The 16,514-nt window shown below is 53.6% G+C and overlaps 1 protein-coding gene across 1 annotated transcript; it reads right to left on the minus strand.

Moving 5' to 3' along the window:
- Positions 1-8,459: 8,459 nt before the first annotated feature.
- C1QL1 (complement C1q like 1) lies at positions 8,460-15,400 on the minus strand. Its single transcript, XM_069481541.1, has 2 exons — positions 14,540-15,400; positions 8,460-9,127 (listed from the first exon to the last, which is right to left on the minus strand). The coding sequence occupies exons 1-2, from the start codon at positions 15,134-15,136 to the stop codon at positions 8,948-8,950; spliced, it is 777 nt and encodes a 258-aa protein (XP_069337642.1). The 5' UTR covers positions 15,137-15,400; the 3' UTR covers positions 8,460-8,947.
- Between the last annotated feature and the right edge of the window lie 1,114 nt (positions 15,401-16,514).

Genomic DNA, 16,514 nt, shown 5'->3' on the forward strand with positions numbered 1-16,514 from the left:
GTTGATCTCCAACACCGGAGGTTGTGGGTGTCCAAGAATTGCCAGTCCTGGCCCAATCACTAGTGCTGAGACTATGAAGTCACCTTAGCTGAGTGTCAGTTTCCTCATCTATAAAATAGGGCAAATATCCTGCCCTTCCTACTTACCTAGGACAGCATGGATATAAAAGCCTCCAAAGCTCCAGCATAGGTAAGGAGATAGCTTTATATGAATTCGATTTAGGACCAAGCCGGTGAAGGATGCACAAGGAGCCAGTTGCTCCCCACTTTCAGTAAACTTGATCTGTCCCCACACTGGGACTGTGGGCAGATCTGGGGCATGTAGGACAGAGAAAGGCAAAATTCCCTCATTGGACCAGCCGTCAGGCTAATAGAGTCACTATTTAATAACTGGCTGACTTGGCCCAAACTCTTTATCCACCTCCCTGAACTTCAATTGCCTTCTATACAATAGAATAGCACTGCCAGTTTGGTGAGGTTAAAACATAAAAACTATGCAAAGGTGCTGTCGTTGTAAAACTACAAGAAAACCAGGGTACTCTTGCCATCTCCACTAACCATGAGAAATAAAACTCTTAAAGGATGGCTTACAGAGTAAGAGTCCCCTCCCCCTTACAGGGGTGTGTATTTGAACAGAGGTTTGGGCTCCCCAGGAGCCCTCAGGGGAGCAGATGCCTCTTGTGTCCTATAAGCCAGGTCTTGCCTTGGTCCTGCTCTGGAGCAGACAATTAATTAGCTGGAGGTGGGCTGAGTCAGAATGAAGCAAGGGGCAGAGGCAGGCCCTGCTGTGGGCAGTGGAAAGGGGGCACTTACTTGCTGGATAATCTGAGACAAGTCACTTAGCCTCTCAGAGCTTCAGTTTCCTAAGTTATAAAATAGGGAAAAAAATAATACTTAGCTTGTTACAAAGACTAGAAATAATGTAGGTGAAGCACCTTGCAGACATTCAATGAAATGGTAATGGGTATTCTTATACTCACTCATTCAACAACTGTTTATTGATATGAGACAGGTGGGCTCAGAGGATAGGGTGGTGAGTGACAAACACCCTCATCCTACCCTCATGGAGCTTACAGTCTATGGGAGAAATTAGACCATTAAGTATGAACAATTACACGAGATACAGGCTATAATGAGAACATGCAGGGGGTTGGGGGCCAGAGAGTGGGATGCTGGCTGAGGTATGAAGGAGGACTGGGAGCTAGCCTGGCCAAAGAGGCTGTTCCTTGGATCTCAGAAGACAAGGGAAGAGAATCTCACAGGTAAGAGCATCAACCTTGCTGAATAATGCTGAGAGGCCTTAGTAGGGCCTGACCAGGCCTGCCTTAGTGGACACAAATGGAAAACTTGGGGGCACTACATCACAGATGCTGAAAAGGGTAGATTGGTTTGGAACTGGCCCAAAAAGAATGTCAAGGCCTAGAATCCTGACCTGAGGGATGGGTGCAGAACTTTTCCCTTGTGTGGAGACAAGGTGATTCTGGGCTGATGTGGTTGGGGTGTGAAAGACAGCAGGCTCTGTGCTCTTGTGAGGCATGTGAACATCTCACTATCTATGATTTCCAAGACCCTAGGTGCTCAAAGGAAGCAGAGGGGAGGCATATCCTCCCACCCACATCCTTATCACTGTACATCCTTTGCACTGAGGTGTGGCATTAGCTACTTCAGATATAGACCAATTTTAAAAGGTCCTTGAATCAAGTCCAAGACATCATTCTTGCCATCTTAAACCCAGGCCAAACTTCAAGGTCTGGCCTAGCACAGAAGTCAAACATGATGAGGACTGAAGAGTGCCCACTAGTTTATCAATAAGTAGGTATGACTTTGACAGGAGTGGCAAGGCTAGATAGAGTGGGACTCGAGGAAGTAGTGACAACTCTTAAGGCATCTGAGTGCTAAAGTGAGCAGAGAAATGAGGCAGTAGCTGGAGTGGGTAAGCGGTTAAAGGAGGATTTTTAAGGATAGGAGAGATTTAAATGATGATGGGAAGGAGCTGACCTAGAGTGAGCAGCTGAAGATTAATAGAGAGGTGTGATCATAGTGGGAGGTAGAGTGATCAACCATCCCAATGTGCCTGGCTGGGACTGAGGGGTTTCACAGATGTTCAGTTTAGAACTGGGGCAGCCCTGAGCAAACGAGGATAGGTAGGTCTCGCTGGTGGGAGAGCACAGGATGCGGAGTATCTTCCATGCAGGCAAGAAAGGAGGAGGAAAACAGGGGCACAGAGCGGGCAGGGAAGTTTATGAATTTTATGGTGGAAAGTTGACAGAATCTCCCTCTTGTGACTTCTGGCTTCTCTGTGTGGTAGGAAATGTGCTCACCCATTGGACGATTAGCTTTACACTCTTATCTCCTGTCCTTACTCTGGGCCTGACACATAAGAGTTACTCAATAAATACTGGCTGAGGCCGGGCGCGGTGGCTCACGCCTGTAATCCTAGCACTCTGGGAGGCCGAGGCGGGTGGATCGCTCAAGGTCAGGAGTTCGAGACCAGCCTGAGCAAGAGCGAGACCCCGTCTCTACTAAAAATAGAAAGACATTATATGGACAACTAATATATATATAGAAAAATTAGCCGGGCATAGTGGCGCATGCCTGTAGTCCCAGCTACTCGGGAGGCTGAGGCAGGAGGATCGCTTGAGCCCAGGAGTTTGAGGTTGCTGTGAGCTAGACTGACGCCACGGCACTCACTCTAGCCTGGGTAACAAAGTGAGACTCTGTCTCAAAAAAAAAAAAAAAAAAAAAAAAAAAAAATACTGGCTGAAAGGGATCAATAAGTAAGATGGTGGGTACATATTGCAGGCATTGCAGGCTGGGTACTCTGGAGCAGACTGGGAAAGAGATCAGTGTACAGGAACTTTATTGGGGAGTGCCCTTAGAATTAACACCTGTGGAAGAGAAGGGAAGGAAGCAGGATTGGAAAGAAGGAGAAGTTCAGCTGGGAGCTCTGAAGCTGGGAAAACATTTCAGAATTGTCTTGAGTAGGGCCTGGGGGACCAGGCAGTTAAACCCCCATGCTGATCAGTCATGGGAAGAAGGCTGCCCTGAGAAGGGGCAGGACATTGAGCAAGGCAGCTCATATCAGCAGAGGAAATCCCTGAATGGGGGCTGGTAGCTGAGAGCCATCTGCTGGCAGCATTCCCAGCGGCTGGGGGAATGGAACCTTCAGTCCTAAAGGAGACCTGGGCAGTGCATCACAGCGTCCGTCACAGCAGGGAAAGGTGAAAGTTTAAGGAGAGTGAGAGCTGTTTGAAATAGCTGCTATATGGTAGAATGGTTATTATGTGGCAGGCACAGTGTTACATACTGAGTGAGACATTGTCCTACTTGGAAGATGCTCTCAGTCCAGCCTTGGAGACAGGCATATACCTGCAGGGGGAGTCCAGGAAGGCTTCAAGGAAGAGCAGGCAATACGCCTGGACTTTAATGAGCAGGTGTTCATATGGCTCTGGTCAGGCAGGGAGAGGTCTGTAACTCTCCCAGCCTAGGCAGTTTTCCTAGTCCAGGCTGGTGCTCCTCACTCTGGGAGCAAAGGGGCCTGTGCCTTGAGGGCCTGGGAAGGAGCCATTCACCATCTGCGAAGAGGCAGGAGCCCCCACCCTCTGCATAAACTGCCCAGGCAACAGGCATTGTGACAAGGGGTGCTGGGTGACTTAGGGGAGGAAAGAGCTCTGACTGGCAGAGTGTGAAATTCAACCCTTCCCTTCCTTGAGGGACAGAAATAAGGAATGGCCATTCAAGAGATCTGTGCCCAGAAAAGGTTAGCCATGTGACCTTGGGCAAGTTAATTCACCTTTCTGTGCCTGTTTTCTCATCTAAAAAATGGGCATGAGGCCGGGCACAGTGGCTCATGCCTATAATCCCAGCACTTTGGGAGGCCGAGATTGGAGCATCACTTGAGGCCAGGAGTTTGAGACCAGCCTGGGCAACAATAGCAATATCCCATTGCTACAAAAAAATTAAAAAATTAGCCAGGCATGGTGGTGTTTGTCTATAGTCCTAGCTCCTTGGGAGGCTGAGCCAGGAGGATTGCTTGAGTCCAGGAGTTGGAGGTTGCCATGAGTTGTGATTGTGCCACTGCACTCCAGTCTGGGCAACAGAGTGAGCCCCTGTCTCTAAAAAGAAAGAGAAAAAAATGGGGATGATGATAGTAACTACCTTGCAGGATCATTGTGAGGCTTAAATGAATGAATAAATGCAAAATTCTTAGAACAATGCGTGATATATAAGCTACTGTTATAACACTGCTGTTGACAGAGAGATGAGAGAGTATATGTTGTTCCTCCAGTTTCAATATTTCCCAAGTCCTTGGACAAGAGGAGAGAAATTCCCCAGCTGCCTGGGTTCTACCCCTCACTGCCATCCCCCAAAGGGCAGCTTCAGCAACAACTCCAGGGATGGAGGCTTAGATTTTGGAGGAATATATGCTGTTGTAAAACATTTCCAAACATACAAGTAAAGGATGTAAGCCCCACTTAGTACAGCTCCCTTGGAGGTAACCCCTGCTAACAGTTCGTGAAGCCTTCCCTGCCCTCTAATACCACTGTGTCTTGGATGTATCTCTATGATCCCTGCAGGTATCTTGAATCTCTGGGTGCATTTGCATTTTGCTTTATAACTTACAAAACAGGTTGTCATCTGTTGCCTCACAACAGCCCTTCCAGTTTTATTATTCAGCCCCATTTTGTGGACAGGGAAACAGACTCAGAGAGGTGATGTGTCTTTTCCTGAAACACTGAGTATGATCAGGACTTGAACCCAGTTCTTCTGTGTCCACTTCCTGTATGTCTCTTGGGTCCTGCTGTCTCTGGTTCTAGCTCTGCCCTGAACCAACCTGAGCAAACCTGGGCTCCTCTCTGGTTCTTAGTTTTTTCAGCTGCGTAATGGGAGTTGCCCATTCTGTGGCTTTGATTCTCAATTTTGGCTGATGGGGCAAAGTGAGAAGGATGTGGAAAGCATGGGGTCAGCAGCCCTCTGGTCCCTTTCTCCTCCAGCCCCCAGCTGCCACCTCTCAGTAACCCCTCCACCCACTTCCAGTTCCAAACATGTGTAGACTTTTTACTTCCACTTTATTATCGCCTCATTTGTGGGATTTTAAGGTTACTTGGAAAGGAGCGAGGAACTCACACCTCCAATTCCACTCTTCAAATATACCTTCATCACTTGTGAAAATAACCTTATTAACAGAGTCTAACCTGCTACAGCTTTATCTGGGAGGGGGGCACCCAGATAAATAAATGCAGAAAGAACCAGGACATGGGAAACAACACAGCTAGCTGGGGTAGTGCAGCCTCTGGACCCCTGGAATTTTCTCATAGCCCTTGGGGGTCCTGTTAGCAGTTTCAGCAGAACTTAGGCGAAGCCCAGAATAGCTTTGAGCAACTGGCCACCTTCTCTGTGCTTTTACTCCTCCTCTGGTGCTCAGAGCTCCTCCAGGAAACGGCTCCTGTGCCTCCCCAGCTCCCCTGTCTCCTGGATGCTTGTCCAGGATTGATTCTCTGGGCAGCTCCCCCTCTAAGCAGTAAATGAAATATTGGTTACCAGGAGTGAGGCAGGAGGCAATTAACCCTTGGACCTCTCCACGGCAGATGTGTTTGTAGCAAGCTGAAGTGGAGAGCCAAGCACACCTGCCTGGCCTTCCTGCAAAGTCATCCAATTAGGGCAGCCCCCAGTGGTGGGCCCTGCTGCCCTCTCTGGTCCCCATAAACCCTGAAACCAAGATAGCACCAGCCCCTAGGGCTGGCAGCTGCCTGGGCATAGGATGGCCTGGCATTTCCCATGTGGGTGAGCTCCAGGGTCACCTCTGTCCTCACACCCCTCCTTGCAGGGACATTATTCACTAATTAATCACACATCTTTCTAAAGGAGAGGCAGCCTGTGGAGGCTTGTTGCTTCCTTCCTCCAGAGCAGACCTGCCATTCTGCCTGTCTAGCCTCATTTCCACCATCCACCCAGCCCTGCCCCTGGAATGTTCCTGGGTCAGAAAAGCCCCTGACTGAGGAGGAGGGGAGACACATGCCCAGTCCAAAGGGGAGACACAGCCTCTGTTCTCAGAGAGGCCCTAGTTGGATAAGCAGACAGAGTCTCTCCTTTAGGGAACCCTGAAGTCCAAGGATGGAAACTGTCCCCTGCTCTCAGAAAGGCCTGGTTTAATAGAAAAAGCACAGTATCTACCCTCAGCATAATTAATGGCAGCCACCGTCTCTGCATTGAGAAACCCCCTGGTCTTGGCAGAGATACCTTGCCCTCAAGGAGCTGACAATTTGAGGAGAAAGTACAATCTTTGAGGCCCCACTAGTCTGATGGAGGAGACATAGGTCTTGCCTTCAGGAAGCTTCCTAATCTGATGGTAAAGACACAGTTCTTGCCTTAGGGTGTCCAAAGTCTGAGGGAAAAAACAGACTGCCCTTAGGGAGCCCCTCTTTGATGGGGGAGATACTTCCCCAGTAGGTTCTCCTGCAGCTGGGATGTTGCCTGAGTGACAAGCAGCTGGCAGCTGGTGCTGCAGGACACTCCTCATGCCCTGCAAAGGTAGAAAAAGTCCTTGACTTCAGTCCAGTCCCAGCTGTGCCACAAACCTGCTGCATGATCATGGGCAAGTCACGAATTTTCTTCAGACTATGATTTCCTCATCTGCAAAATGGAAATTTCAGTACAATCTCTCAAAATGACACAAGGATTGTCAAGTCACCAGAAAGAAAGCAGGCCAGCTGGCCAGCCAAGCACTCACTACAGAAATGAAGAACATGCTTTTTCATTGTAACAGAGGTCTTGGACCAGTCCCTGTGGCCTCTGTGGAGCGGTGGGGAGCCCGTCAGGTGTGGTGCCTGGGTAATTCCAGGCCAATGTGGCCATTAAAGAATCACAGGGTGCTGTGGGCAGCACTGGTGGGGCAGGAGGAGTGCCTTCTAATCTAATCACTCTTCTCAACGGAGACTCTCAATCCAGCCAGACCTGCCAGGAGTTTTATTGGGTTTGTGGGGACCCGCAGATTTCAATCTCCAGACCCCACAGGGAAGTAACAAGCATTAAGCTAATTTTATTAAATGGCCACAGCTGGCAGTGGGGGAGGTAGGGAAGAGAAGAGAAGATAAAGAAAGTCATTCAAGTCTACCAGCCATGACAAGGGTCCATACATGGGGCCTGGCCAGGAGGGAGGCCACCCCTCCTTCCTGTCTCTCCAGCTGAGCCAGACTTGGGGGGAGGCCAGATGGGACTTTTCCTCAATGTAGAGCCTTGGGATTCTCCAAGAGGCTCACCCCATGGCTGCTGCCCAGGGCAGATGCTTGTAAATACATCAGATCTCTGCAGGGCCAGGGTGGGAATGGAAGGGCTGGACTCAGGCTGCCCTAATGCCATCCTCAGTTCTGCTTTGGAGATCTCAATTCTTTATGAAATATGGGGTACTGGGTAAGAGCATGTTCTTTGGTTCAAATACTAGTATTTGCCTGTTCCTAGCTCTGTGATCTTGGCAAGTTACTTAACCTCTCTGAGCCTCAGTTTCTTTATCTAAAATGGATAAAATAACAGCATCTATGTTTAAGTACATGAGAGCTGTCCTGCAAATCCACTCTCCACCCCACACACATATCCATGAGATAATATTTATAAAGTTCTTACATAGTATCTGACACATAGTGGGTGCTCTCTAAATACTGGGTATAATTATTTAGGAATGCCCTGTGTGACTGTCACAGCCCCCAATTACAGGAGGTGAGGGAGGTGGTGGCAGGGCAAGGAGACTTAGTGTGTCTTAGACTGAAGTGCAATCATAGAACTTAGCAACTGTCACACCTCCCTGGAAGAATAAAATCTGCTCATTCAACCTCCCAGGGCCGTTTGGAAAACTTGAGTGAGATAAATACCTGAAAGCATTTTGCAAACTTTAAAGTTATGCATAAATAATAAAAGCTATGTTTATTGAGCATAGACATTATACCTCTTTAATCCTCAGCCAAGTGAAGTAGCTCTCCTTACCTACATTGTATTGCTGAGAAAATTGAGGCCCAGAGGTGAAGTGTTTGGACCAAGGTCAGCCAACTTTTATCAATAGTGCAAAGCTTGTTCCTTTCTATGGCTGTCAGTAACCCAGTATTGAGTCTGAGAGGAGTGACTTGCCCAGGATCATACACAGTGAAGGGCACGGGGATGAGAACCTAGGTCTCCCAGTTTAAGGATCGCCTGTGCCTTTGGAATGTGAAGCCACTTTCAGCAATGCAAAAATGGAACTTGTCCACCATGTGAGATGATGATGTAACTGGGCTGCTTCCGGTTCCAGCTTCTCAGGCCCACTTGGGCTGTGGTGGACGTTGAACCCTTTGGCCAATCTCCCTGGAACAGCTCTGACTCTGGCACCTGGTTTTCTGCAGAAGCTTCCACTAGACTCCTTCCCATTCTGGAGAAGAGCAAGGTCCACGGTCCTCTCCTGCATCCCTCCCCAGGGCACATACTGAAACCGCCGCAGGATGGAAATGTTTTTATTATAGCTTTGGTCAAACGGGGCACAGCCGGGCTAGGGCTCTGGGGGTGCTGGGAAGCTATCCAGCCCCCCAGCTCACCCCTCCCCCAGGCGGTGCCACCCCGGAGGAGCCGAGGGCAGCTCATCTTAGAGCGCAGGAAGCAGCCCCACCGACCCTCCCCTAGGCTGGGGAGGGCTGGTAGGCGTGGCTGGGCAGTAAACAGTCCTATTGTACAAATATACAGCGCGGGCTGGGGCTGGGGCGGTAAACACTGCATCCCAGGGACAGGGACCGGGCGGGCGCGCTGGGCCCGGCTCTGCGGCGAGCCGGCGGGAGGGCCTAGCTGCGGCCCAGGCGGTAGTGTGGGCGGGCCGAGGGCTTCATAGCCGGGTCGGGCAACGAGGAGGTGGGCGGGGGACGGGTCTTCACCTGCCCCGCCCCGGAAGGGAGCCCTGGGGGTGAGGGACAGGAGATGCAGACGCTGGGAGCTCAATCGGAGTAGATGATGAAGCCGGAGAACGTGCTGTATTTGTTGCTGTTGCCGCCGTGCGCTTTGCCTCCGTCGAGCTTGATGAAGACCTCGTCGCCCGCGTCCAGGTGCAGGATCACGCTGTTGCTGGCGTAGTCGTAGTTCTGGTCTGCGTCCTGGGCGATGGCACTGGCCCGCACCTAAGGGGGCAGGTGTCGGGGGCGGAGACGGGAGAATGTGAGAGGGTAGGGAGGTGAGGCAGCCACGTGGGGGAGGATCTGGAGGCCCGAAAGCCCAGCCTGTTTCTTCCTCTGCTTTTCTCTTCATCCCACTCCACCTCCCTTCCAATTATACATGACGGGTTTTGGGAGAGGGTCACAGGGGAGCCCCGGATTTCTACAGGAAGTCTAATCTGGGCCTGAATTTGGAGTCAAGGTGGAGTCTTCCTCCTTAACTCCTCTAGGTGCTCCCATCTGGCCTTGGAGAACCTCAGTGCCTCCAGGACATCCAAGCCTGGAAGTCCTTCCTTGCTGAGGGGAATTCTCTGGACCCCCAAGGAATGGAAGGCTTTCCCTCCTCTCATCATTCCTTTCTCTCTGCTTTAATAATAATGGTGCTTACATACATTTCAGTCACATCCACCCGATCTCATGTCAGTGGATGGACACAAGGGCACACCTTGGCCCCACAGGTCAGGCGTCTGGACCAATGCCAGGCTGCTAGTAAGCAACCATCCCAGAACCAGGGCGGGTCTGTGGATGCCTTGTCTGAAGTTCATGCCAGGGTCTCCCACACTGCAGCAGTGAAATGGAAGGCTGGTAACTCTTAACCCTCCCAAGACCTAGATTGGGGCTGGGTACCAGCTTCCAGGGAGCTGTAGCTATATACCTGTGACTTATTTCCCCACCCAAAGAGGACACTTAGCTCCTCCTCTCTCACCCCAGGGTGGCAGAAAGGAACTGGGTAGGAGGAAGGGAATCCAGGCCTTACTTCCCTCTGTGATGCTCAGTCTAATCTGACATCCTTGCTGGTCCTTGCCTTGATGGGGGTAGGGAGGGACAGGCAGGATGATGGGTCAAGGGGGCACCAGTATTGTAGTTTGAAGCCTGCCGTCACCTTTGGGGACTCTGACTAATCGTAGCTATTGTGTGATGGTGGAAAAATGATCTCCAGACACGCCTCTCAGACTGAGGCAACACAGGGCTGAGCAGGAAGATATGAGCCTCTCCAGGACTCTGGGTAGAGAATGGGAAGGGAAGAGCCATCTCCAGGATTGTGGCCTGTGGTGTGGAGAGGCTGCACTGAGCGGGGGTTCTCTCAGCCAGGCTTCTCAAAGGTCCCTCTATCCTGTCCCTTCCCTGAAGGCAGCTCACTGTCCCCCTCCCCCCAGGGCTGATGTCTGGGCAGAACCAAGCCAAATTAGGGGAGGGGCCCATCCTCTCTCCTGGGCTGGAGGCAGAACTGCAGGTCAGCTGTGCAGAAGCTGCTGACTCAGCCGCAATGCTGCAATGAAGAGGACCCGACATATTTGCATGCGGTCCTCCATCTAAAGCCCAAATTCCCCCAGCCCCTTCTCCCCGCTCAACGTCTCTTCCCCAATCCAAGAAGGAACTATATAGGCACTTAACTGGGAAAACTCCTGGTCCAGCTAAAGGGAGGGGATAAAATAAGAGCGATGCTGTCTGTCAAGGAGCTCAGTTTCTCTGTCTAGAAAAATGGATGAGAAGACCTTGCCTCACCACTGCCACCTTTGTAAAAGCCTTTTGATGGTGAAGAAAAAAAATTTAAATCTTGAGCTATTAGGGAACAGCTGAAAGCAAGCAGCCAACTCCTGTATTGTTCCCTGGGCCCTAATCTTGCTAGTATTTATTATTACACATGCATTTCATTATCTTTGCTAATAAATTACTACTAATAACAATTATTTTTATTACCCAGATTAATTTAGCCTTAACTCATTAAAACAGTGTGCTCCTTAATAGCCAAATCCATTAGAATACAGTCATCTGTCATCAGGAATCTCCCGGTGATGTGACAGGCATCAGAACTGTTATGCTTATGTTTATTATTTATTCATCACCATGATTGTTGCTGTAATTATCCTAATTATCCACGGAGGCAGGGAGAATTTATGCCCTTTCATCCGTAGATGGTGGGGAATCCAGGAATGGAACCCAGGGGTCCCAATTCTCTGCCTGACTGAAAACAATTGAGGCATCCAGCTCCTCCTGGGGTCCAAAGAGAAGTCTGGGAATTGAGGTTGCCATGGAAGCAGGAAAGCAGGTCTGGGCCTTGTCACCAGGGGGCACTGTAGAACCACCTCCTCATGGGCTGCCAGGAAGGGAAACTGAGGCAGTGGTCTGACCAGGAGAACTGGGTGAGGAGGTATCCAGGAAACATGTCCCTGCCCCCAGATCAATGCTAGGGTCTTGGATGTGCACATGTGGCTCCCACAGGCAGTCAGCCTGGCCCATAGGGGACACCTGTGTTTTCATACATTTATTGGGCCCCTACTGTGCCAGGCACTGTGCTCTGTGTTGTGAAAGGTATTAGTGGCCAGATAGGCTGGCTGGGGACCACCTCTCACCACCAGGTGAGAGGATGATTTCCAGTTAGGTTTTTATACTGCAGCCCTCAATTTATATATACCACCACCTCTCACCTTAACTAGACTGTTGTCTAAGCCCTGGCCCATTTGTAGTAGCTCCCCACAGCTTCCTACCCTGGACAAGTATCATGCTGACCATAGGCCCCGGCAGGTCTTCACACAGCCCCCTGCCCAGTTTATCAATTTTATATCCTCCCTGACCCATCTGAACTGTGGATGTTGGAGGCCACTGTAGGCAGCTCACCTGACCCTGGGCACCACCCCTAACCTAGAGTCCTTTCCTCAGGCTCTTCGTGTCCTAATAACCAGGGCTCAATGCCTTCAGGTTGAGGGGTGTTGACTAAAAGCCATCACTAAGGACAGGGGCCAGTGGACCTCAGACAAGGACAGAGGGGACCTCAGCACCAGGCATGAAGGTGGTGTCCCTCCACCCCCATCTTGCCCGGGGAAGGGCCAAGGCTCTGCCTTCCCAAAGAAATTCTGGAAGCCTCTCTATAGGCAGGAAGCCAAGAAGGAAAAGCCCAGAGTGACCCCCAGTTATGAAGGCATGGAAGACACAAGCTCCCCTCCTGTTCCTGTCCATTGCCCAGTCTTGTCATTTTTTTCTCTGCTTACTTGAATGTCCTCATCCACCTCTGAGACAGCCTTTCCCTTCACTTGACTTTTCATTTTCTCCCTAGCTGTGTCTCCTTACCTTCGGGACCCAGGTTCACCAGTCTCTGCCCCCATCAGGTTGGTCGGAGCCATGATAGGCCCCTCTGAATCACTCTCTCCCAGCCAACACATTTGGAGACAGAAGTCACCAGTGGGCTCCCAGCCCACCTTTAACACAGTACTGTTGGGGTGTGTTATTGTATGGTTATTACTGTTCCCCCTACAGAAGCCATGAGGTCCTAGAGGGCAAGTGGACTGAACCCCTGGTACCAAGCCCCAAACCTGGCTCCTAGTAGGGGCTCAAAACTAATATGTGGAATGATGAGCGCAATTAAATGAGTCTCTTGGGCAATCTGGATGGAGAAATCATGAAGGATATAGGGGAGAGGGCTGTAGGCCCCACTCTTTGTCTTGGGCTTTTTGGGGGCTATGGTCTGAGTAACAAAGTGCTGAGTCTTTGAAACCCCTAGTTAAAGCCACCTCCTTTTTTTCTATTAGCCTGTGGTACCACCTATAGTGAGCACCCTTCATTGACTCTGCCAACACCCTTCCCCTCCTGAAGGGGAAAGAAGGGGCTTTTGAGACAGTTTCACCTCCTAGTGGCTAAAGCAAGTGCCCCTGCCCCAGGCACACAGCATCTTTGGGGCCTCTCTTGCCTCATCTCTGGGGCCCTTCTGGGACCTCCTGAGGTAGTGCAGGGCCTAGGCCCACAGCTGGCCTGGTGACTGCCACCCTATCCAGGCAAAGCCCCAATCCTCTGAAAACTCTGCTTTGTGCCAGCCCAAACTTCTTTTGTAAAGAAAGAAACTCTGTTGACGAAGGTGACATTGCTTCATCCCTTATTGGTGATTAATAAGGGAATCCTGGGGCTGTCTGCAGAAGGAGCCCTTGCTGGATGCTGGGGCCTCCCAGTTGGTCAGAAACCAAGGACAAAGAGGAGAGACATCGGGAAGCCCAATAGACACAAGAGGGAGAGAGACACACAAGGAATAGAGAAGAGCGGGGTTAGCCCCAGAGGAGAGAGGCCAGAAACCCAGGCAGAGACAGACAGAAGTGGCAGACACAGGAGAGAGACAGAAAAGAGAGAAAGAGAAGAGGCAGAAACCAGAAAACAGGGTGGGGACCAGCCAGGCAGGGGAAAGAGAAAATGGGGCAGACTTACAAGCACCTGGTAGGCAGTCTACTGACACCCCTGCCTGCCCCTTCCCCTGTCCAAAAGCCTTGCCAGCAGGCCAGCAGAGCCTCAGGGTAGTGCTGTGGTGGGAAGGGTTCCAACAAGGTCTTGGGTCTCAATCTCAGGAGATTTCTTCCCAATTCCGAGCTTTAGTTCTGACCAGGGGTCCCCTTCTTTCAAGAGAATACTCAGCCTGGCCACGCCCCCAGTCCCCCAGGCCTCAGTGAGCTGGGAGCACTGGGATAGGAGGTGGTATCAAGGGACCTGAGTAACCCTGTTGTCACCCTGGGGCAGGGTTGGATGGAGGTTGGTCCTGGAGAGACCATTCCAAGGTGAGCTAGGCACACTCGTGGTCCCAATACCTGACTCCCCACACACTGGGTGCCTTCCAGCTCCAGTGTTTGGAATGGGGACAGGGAACAGAGAGGATCCCCCTACACTCCAGGAGTCAGGAGGGGTGGAGCTGTGAGACCAAGAAGAGGGGTAGTTTCTGTCTCTGCCCTGCCTCAGAGGAAAAACTTTTCACCCCCAAGGCAGCCTTCTTGCGCAGTGTAGCTCTGACACAGTGCGAAGCTCTCCCCCACCCCTCGCCCCCGCCCCCAGTCCCAGATTTTGCAAAGAGTGTCAGATCGGCTCAGTGGTCCCTTCCCGAGGGCAGGGGATGTATTTCGGCTAGGGCTCTGAGCGCTGGGCTCCCTTTGCCTTTGTGCCCCAAACATTTCCTGCAGCCCGCCTTCCAGCATGCGCGCATAGCCAAGCGCCTAGGCGCCAGTGGGCGCCCAGGCTGCGTCTCCCTACCCGGTGCCCTAGAGCCATCCTTGCCCTCCCCTTATTGCCGGTTGGTATCAGCTTGAATCCGCCTCCCAAAGGCCAAGCCCCCAAGGGCAAGTCCGCGTGCCCCGGAGCCCTGCGCTCTGACTAGTTGGCTTTATCAGCCGCATTTCCATGCCGCTGGTGCCCAGCAGCGTCTGTTTTGGAGCCAGGGCCCAGGAAGAGAGGAGTCAGGGGCATTCGCTGGCTCCGACCAGCCCCGCCTGTGATGCCTAAGCGGGGCCGCTGTGGGATCTCCACCTGCGTCTGCCTGGCGCGCCCGCCAACTCTGATCGGGTACCCATTTGCCCCAGGCTTTCTGAGTGCCCTGGCCCCAGGCCAGCCCTATGTCCCCTCCTGGCCCACCTGGCCGTTCTTGCAGAGGTCCGCCCACATACTGGTCCCGTCGCCGCCACGCATGAGGACATGGTAGGTGAAAAAGTAGGTGCCGGGAATGTTGCACGTAAACTTGCCGCTGGCCGCGTCGTAGTTGTTGCCTAGGTTGGTGACCACGTCGTCAAACTTGAGCACCTCGTAACCCTCGTGGGGGTTCTTGAGGCCGGCGTAGAAGGCCACGCGCGGCACCGTGGTGTAGGTGGCCGTGCTGATGGCGCCGCTGCCCCCTGCGCCCGGTAGCCCCGGAGGGCCCGGCTTGCCTGGCTCACCCTTCTCCCCGGGTGGCCCCACAGGGCCGGGAGGACCCGGGTCCCCGGGAGGCCCGGGGGGGCCTGGCTTGCCGGTGCGGCCCGGCTTCCCCTGGGGGCCCTGCACCAGCGTGGAGGGCGGGGGCGCGCCGCTTTGCTCGCTCAGGGCATCGCCGCCGTCGGGCCGCGCGCCGGCGCCGGGGCCCCGCGCGGGGTAGGGGTCGCACACCATGCGGCAGGTGCCCAGCATCTCATAGTGGCCGTCCGGGCCACCCGAGCTCACCAGCACGGGGATCAGCACCACCAGCACCAGCAGCATCACCACGCCCGCGGCGGCCGCTAGCAGCGTCTTCCGGCCAGCGCGGAACCTGGGGAGCGCCGGGCCGCCCGGCCGCGCCGTCGGGGCAATGGTGCCGGCGGGCGTGGGGCGCGGGCGAGACGCCCGCGCTCAAGGGCGGTCCGGCGGGGCTGCGGGCATAGGGCCGGGCCCCGGGCGCCGCGCTGCGCTGGCTGCGCTGGCTGCGCTGCGGAGCCCAGCCGCCGGCTCCTGCCTCGCGCCTCCCTCCCGCTGCGCGACCGGACTGAGCGCCGCGGCCGCTGCCTCCCGCCTCCTGGCTCCCGCCTCCCGACTCGCTCCTCTGGCCCCGCGCTCGGGCCACCGCCCCCTCGGCCGGGCCCCGCCCCGCCTGCTCCGCGCGGCTCCGGGAGCGCTAGGGGTGGGGCTGCGGGCGGGGCCGGCGCCTAATTGGGCCGCCGGCGCCTCGAGGGGGCGGGGCCCGCAGGGGGCGGGGCCGCGGAGACCAGGGCGAGAGCCGGGAGAGGAAGGGGGCACCGAGAAAGCAGGAGACTGAGTATCGGAAATGGGGAGGGGGCTAGAGTCAGAGAAATCGGAGAGGCTCTCCGAGGGAAGAGGAGAGTAGGGACCAAAGAAGCGAACGGAAGAGAGGGCCACAGGGAGAGATAGAGAGCGCGGAGGGGATCTGGAGAGAAGCCTCGAGGGTCGGTCACGAGGAATTTGAGAGGGACAGAGGGAGGCGCGAGGGGCCACGACCGGTAGGGGGCGGAAGCGAGGGGGTAGCGCCGGGTCTGCCGGGGACAAAGAGGGCATTCAGGGGAGGACCGAGCGGGGAGCGGGAAGGTAGGTAGGATGAGAAGAGGGTTATGAAGGGGGAAAAAGAGGGAAGGCAAAGGAAGGACAGAGAGGGGCCATTCCGCACTCAGGCCGCCGTCTGGGAGATCCCAGGATCGAATACCTACCTGTCAGCGTGCCTGGCGGATCCCGAGTACTGAGGAGCCGCCGCCTCTTTTCTAGCTCTGACTGTTCCCGGGACCTGCCTTCTGCCAGGTCATCGCCTTGCCTTTCCTCGCCTCTGCCCCTTCCTCACTGAGCTCCGCCCAGGCTGCTTTTTCCTGGTGCTCCCTTCCTCCGTCTTTCTCTGATCAATCCCCTTGTCCCTGCCTCTAGGCCAGGGAGAAATGGGGATCCTAAGAAGGTGGGCACCCCCACGTTACTTCTCTGCGCTGACAGGTACAGATATATCCCAGGGTAGCGGCCTCGTTTTCCAGCTGCCTGGAGGAGGCGTTGATCTCGCCCAGCCCCTCAGTTCCACCCTCACCCCCAGCCTCCTCAGCGACCCCTAACTCTTCTCCCCATCAGATTGTGTCTCTCCTCTTCCTCAAGTGCAATAGTGTTTAGG

The sequence above is a fragment of the Eulemur rufifrons genome, chromosome 9 (assembly GCF_041146395.1).
Source record: "Eulemur rufifrons isolate Redbay chromosome 9, OSU_ERuf_1, whole genome shotgun sequence".
Classification (NCBI taxonomy): Eukaryota; Metazoa; Chordata; class Mammalia; order Primates; family Lemuridae; genus Eulemur; species Eulemur rufifrons.

Excerpts from the sequence above, each read along its gene's own strand:
- C1QL1 (XM_069481541.1), bottom strand. The coding sequence starts at position 15,136 with ATGCTGCTGGTGCTGGTGGTGCTGATCCCCGTGCTGGTGAGCTCGGGT. Across the intron at positions 9,128-14,539 it reads ACCTCTGCAAGAACGGCCAG|GTGCGGGCCAGTGCCATCGC; the intron begins GTGGGCCAGGAG and ends CTGCCCCCTTAG.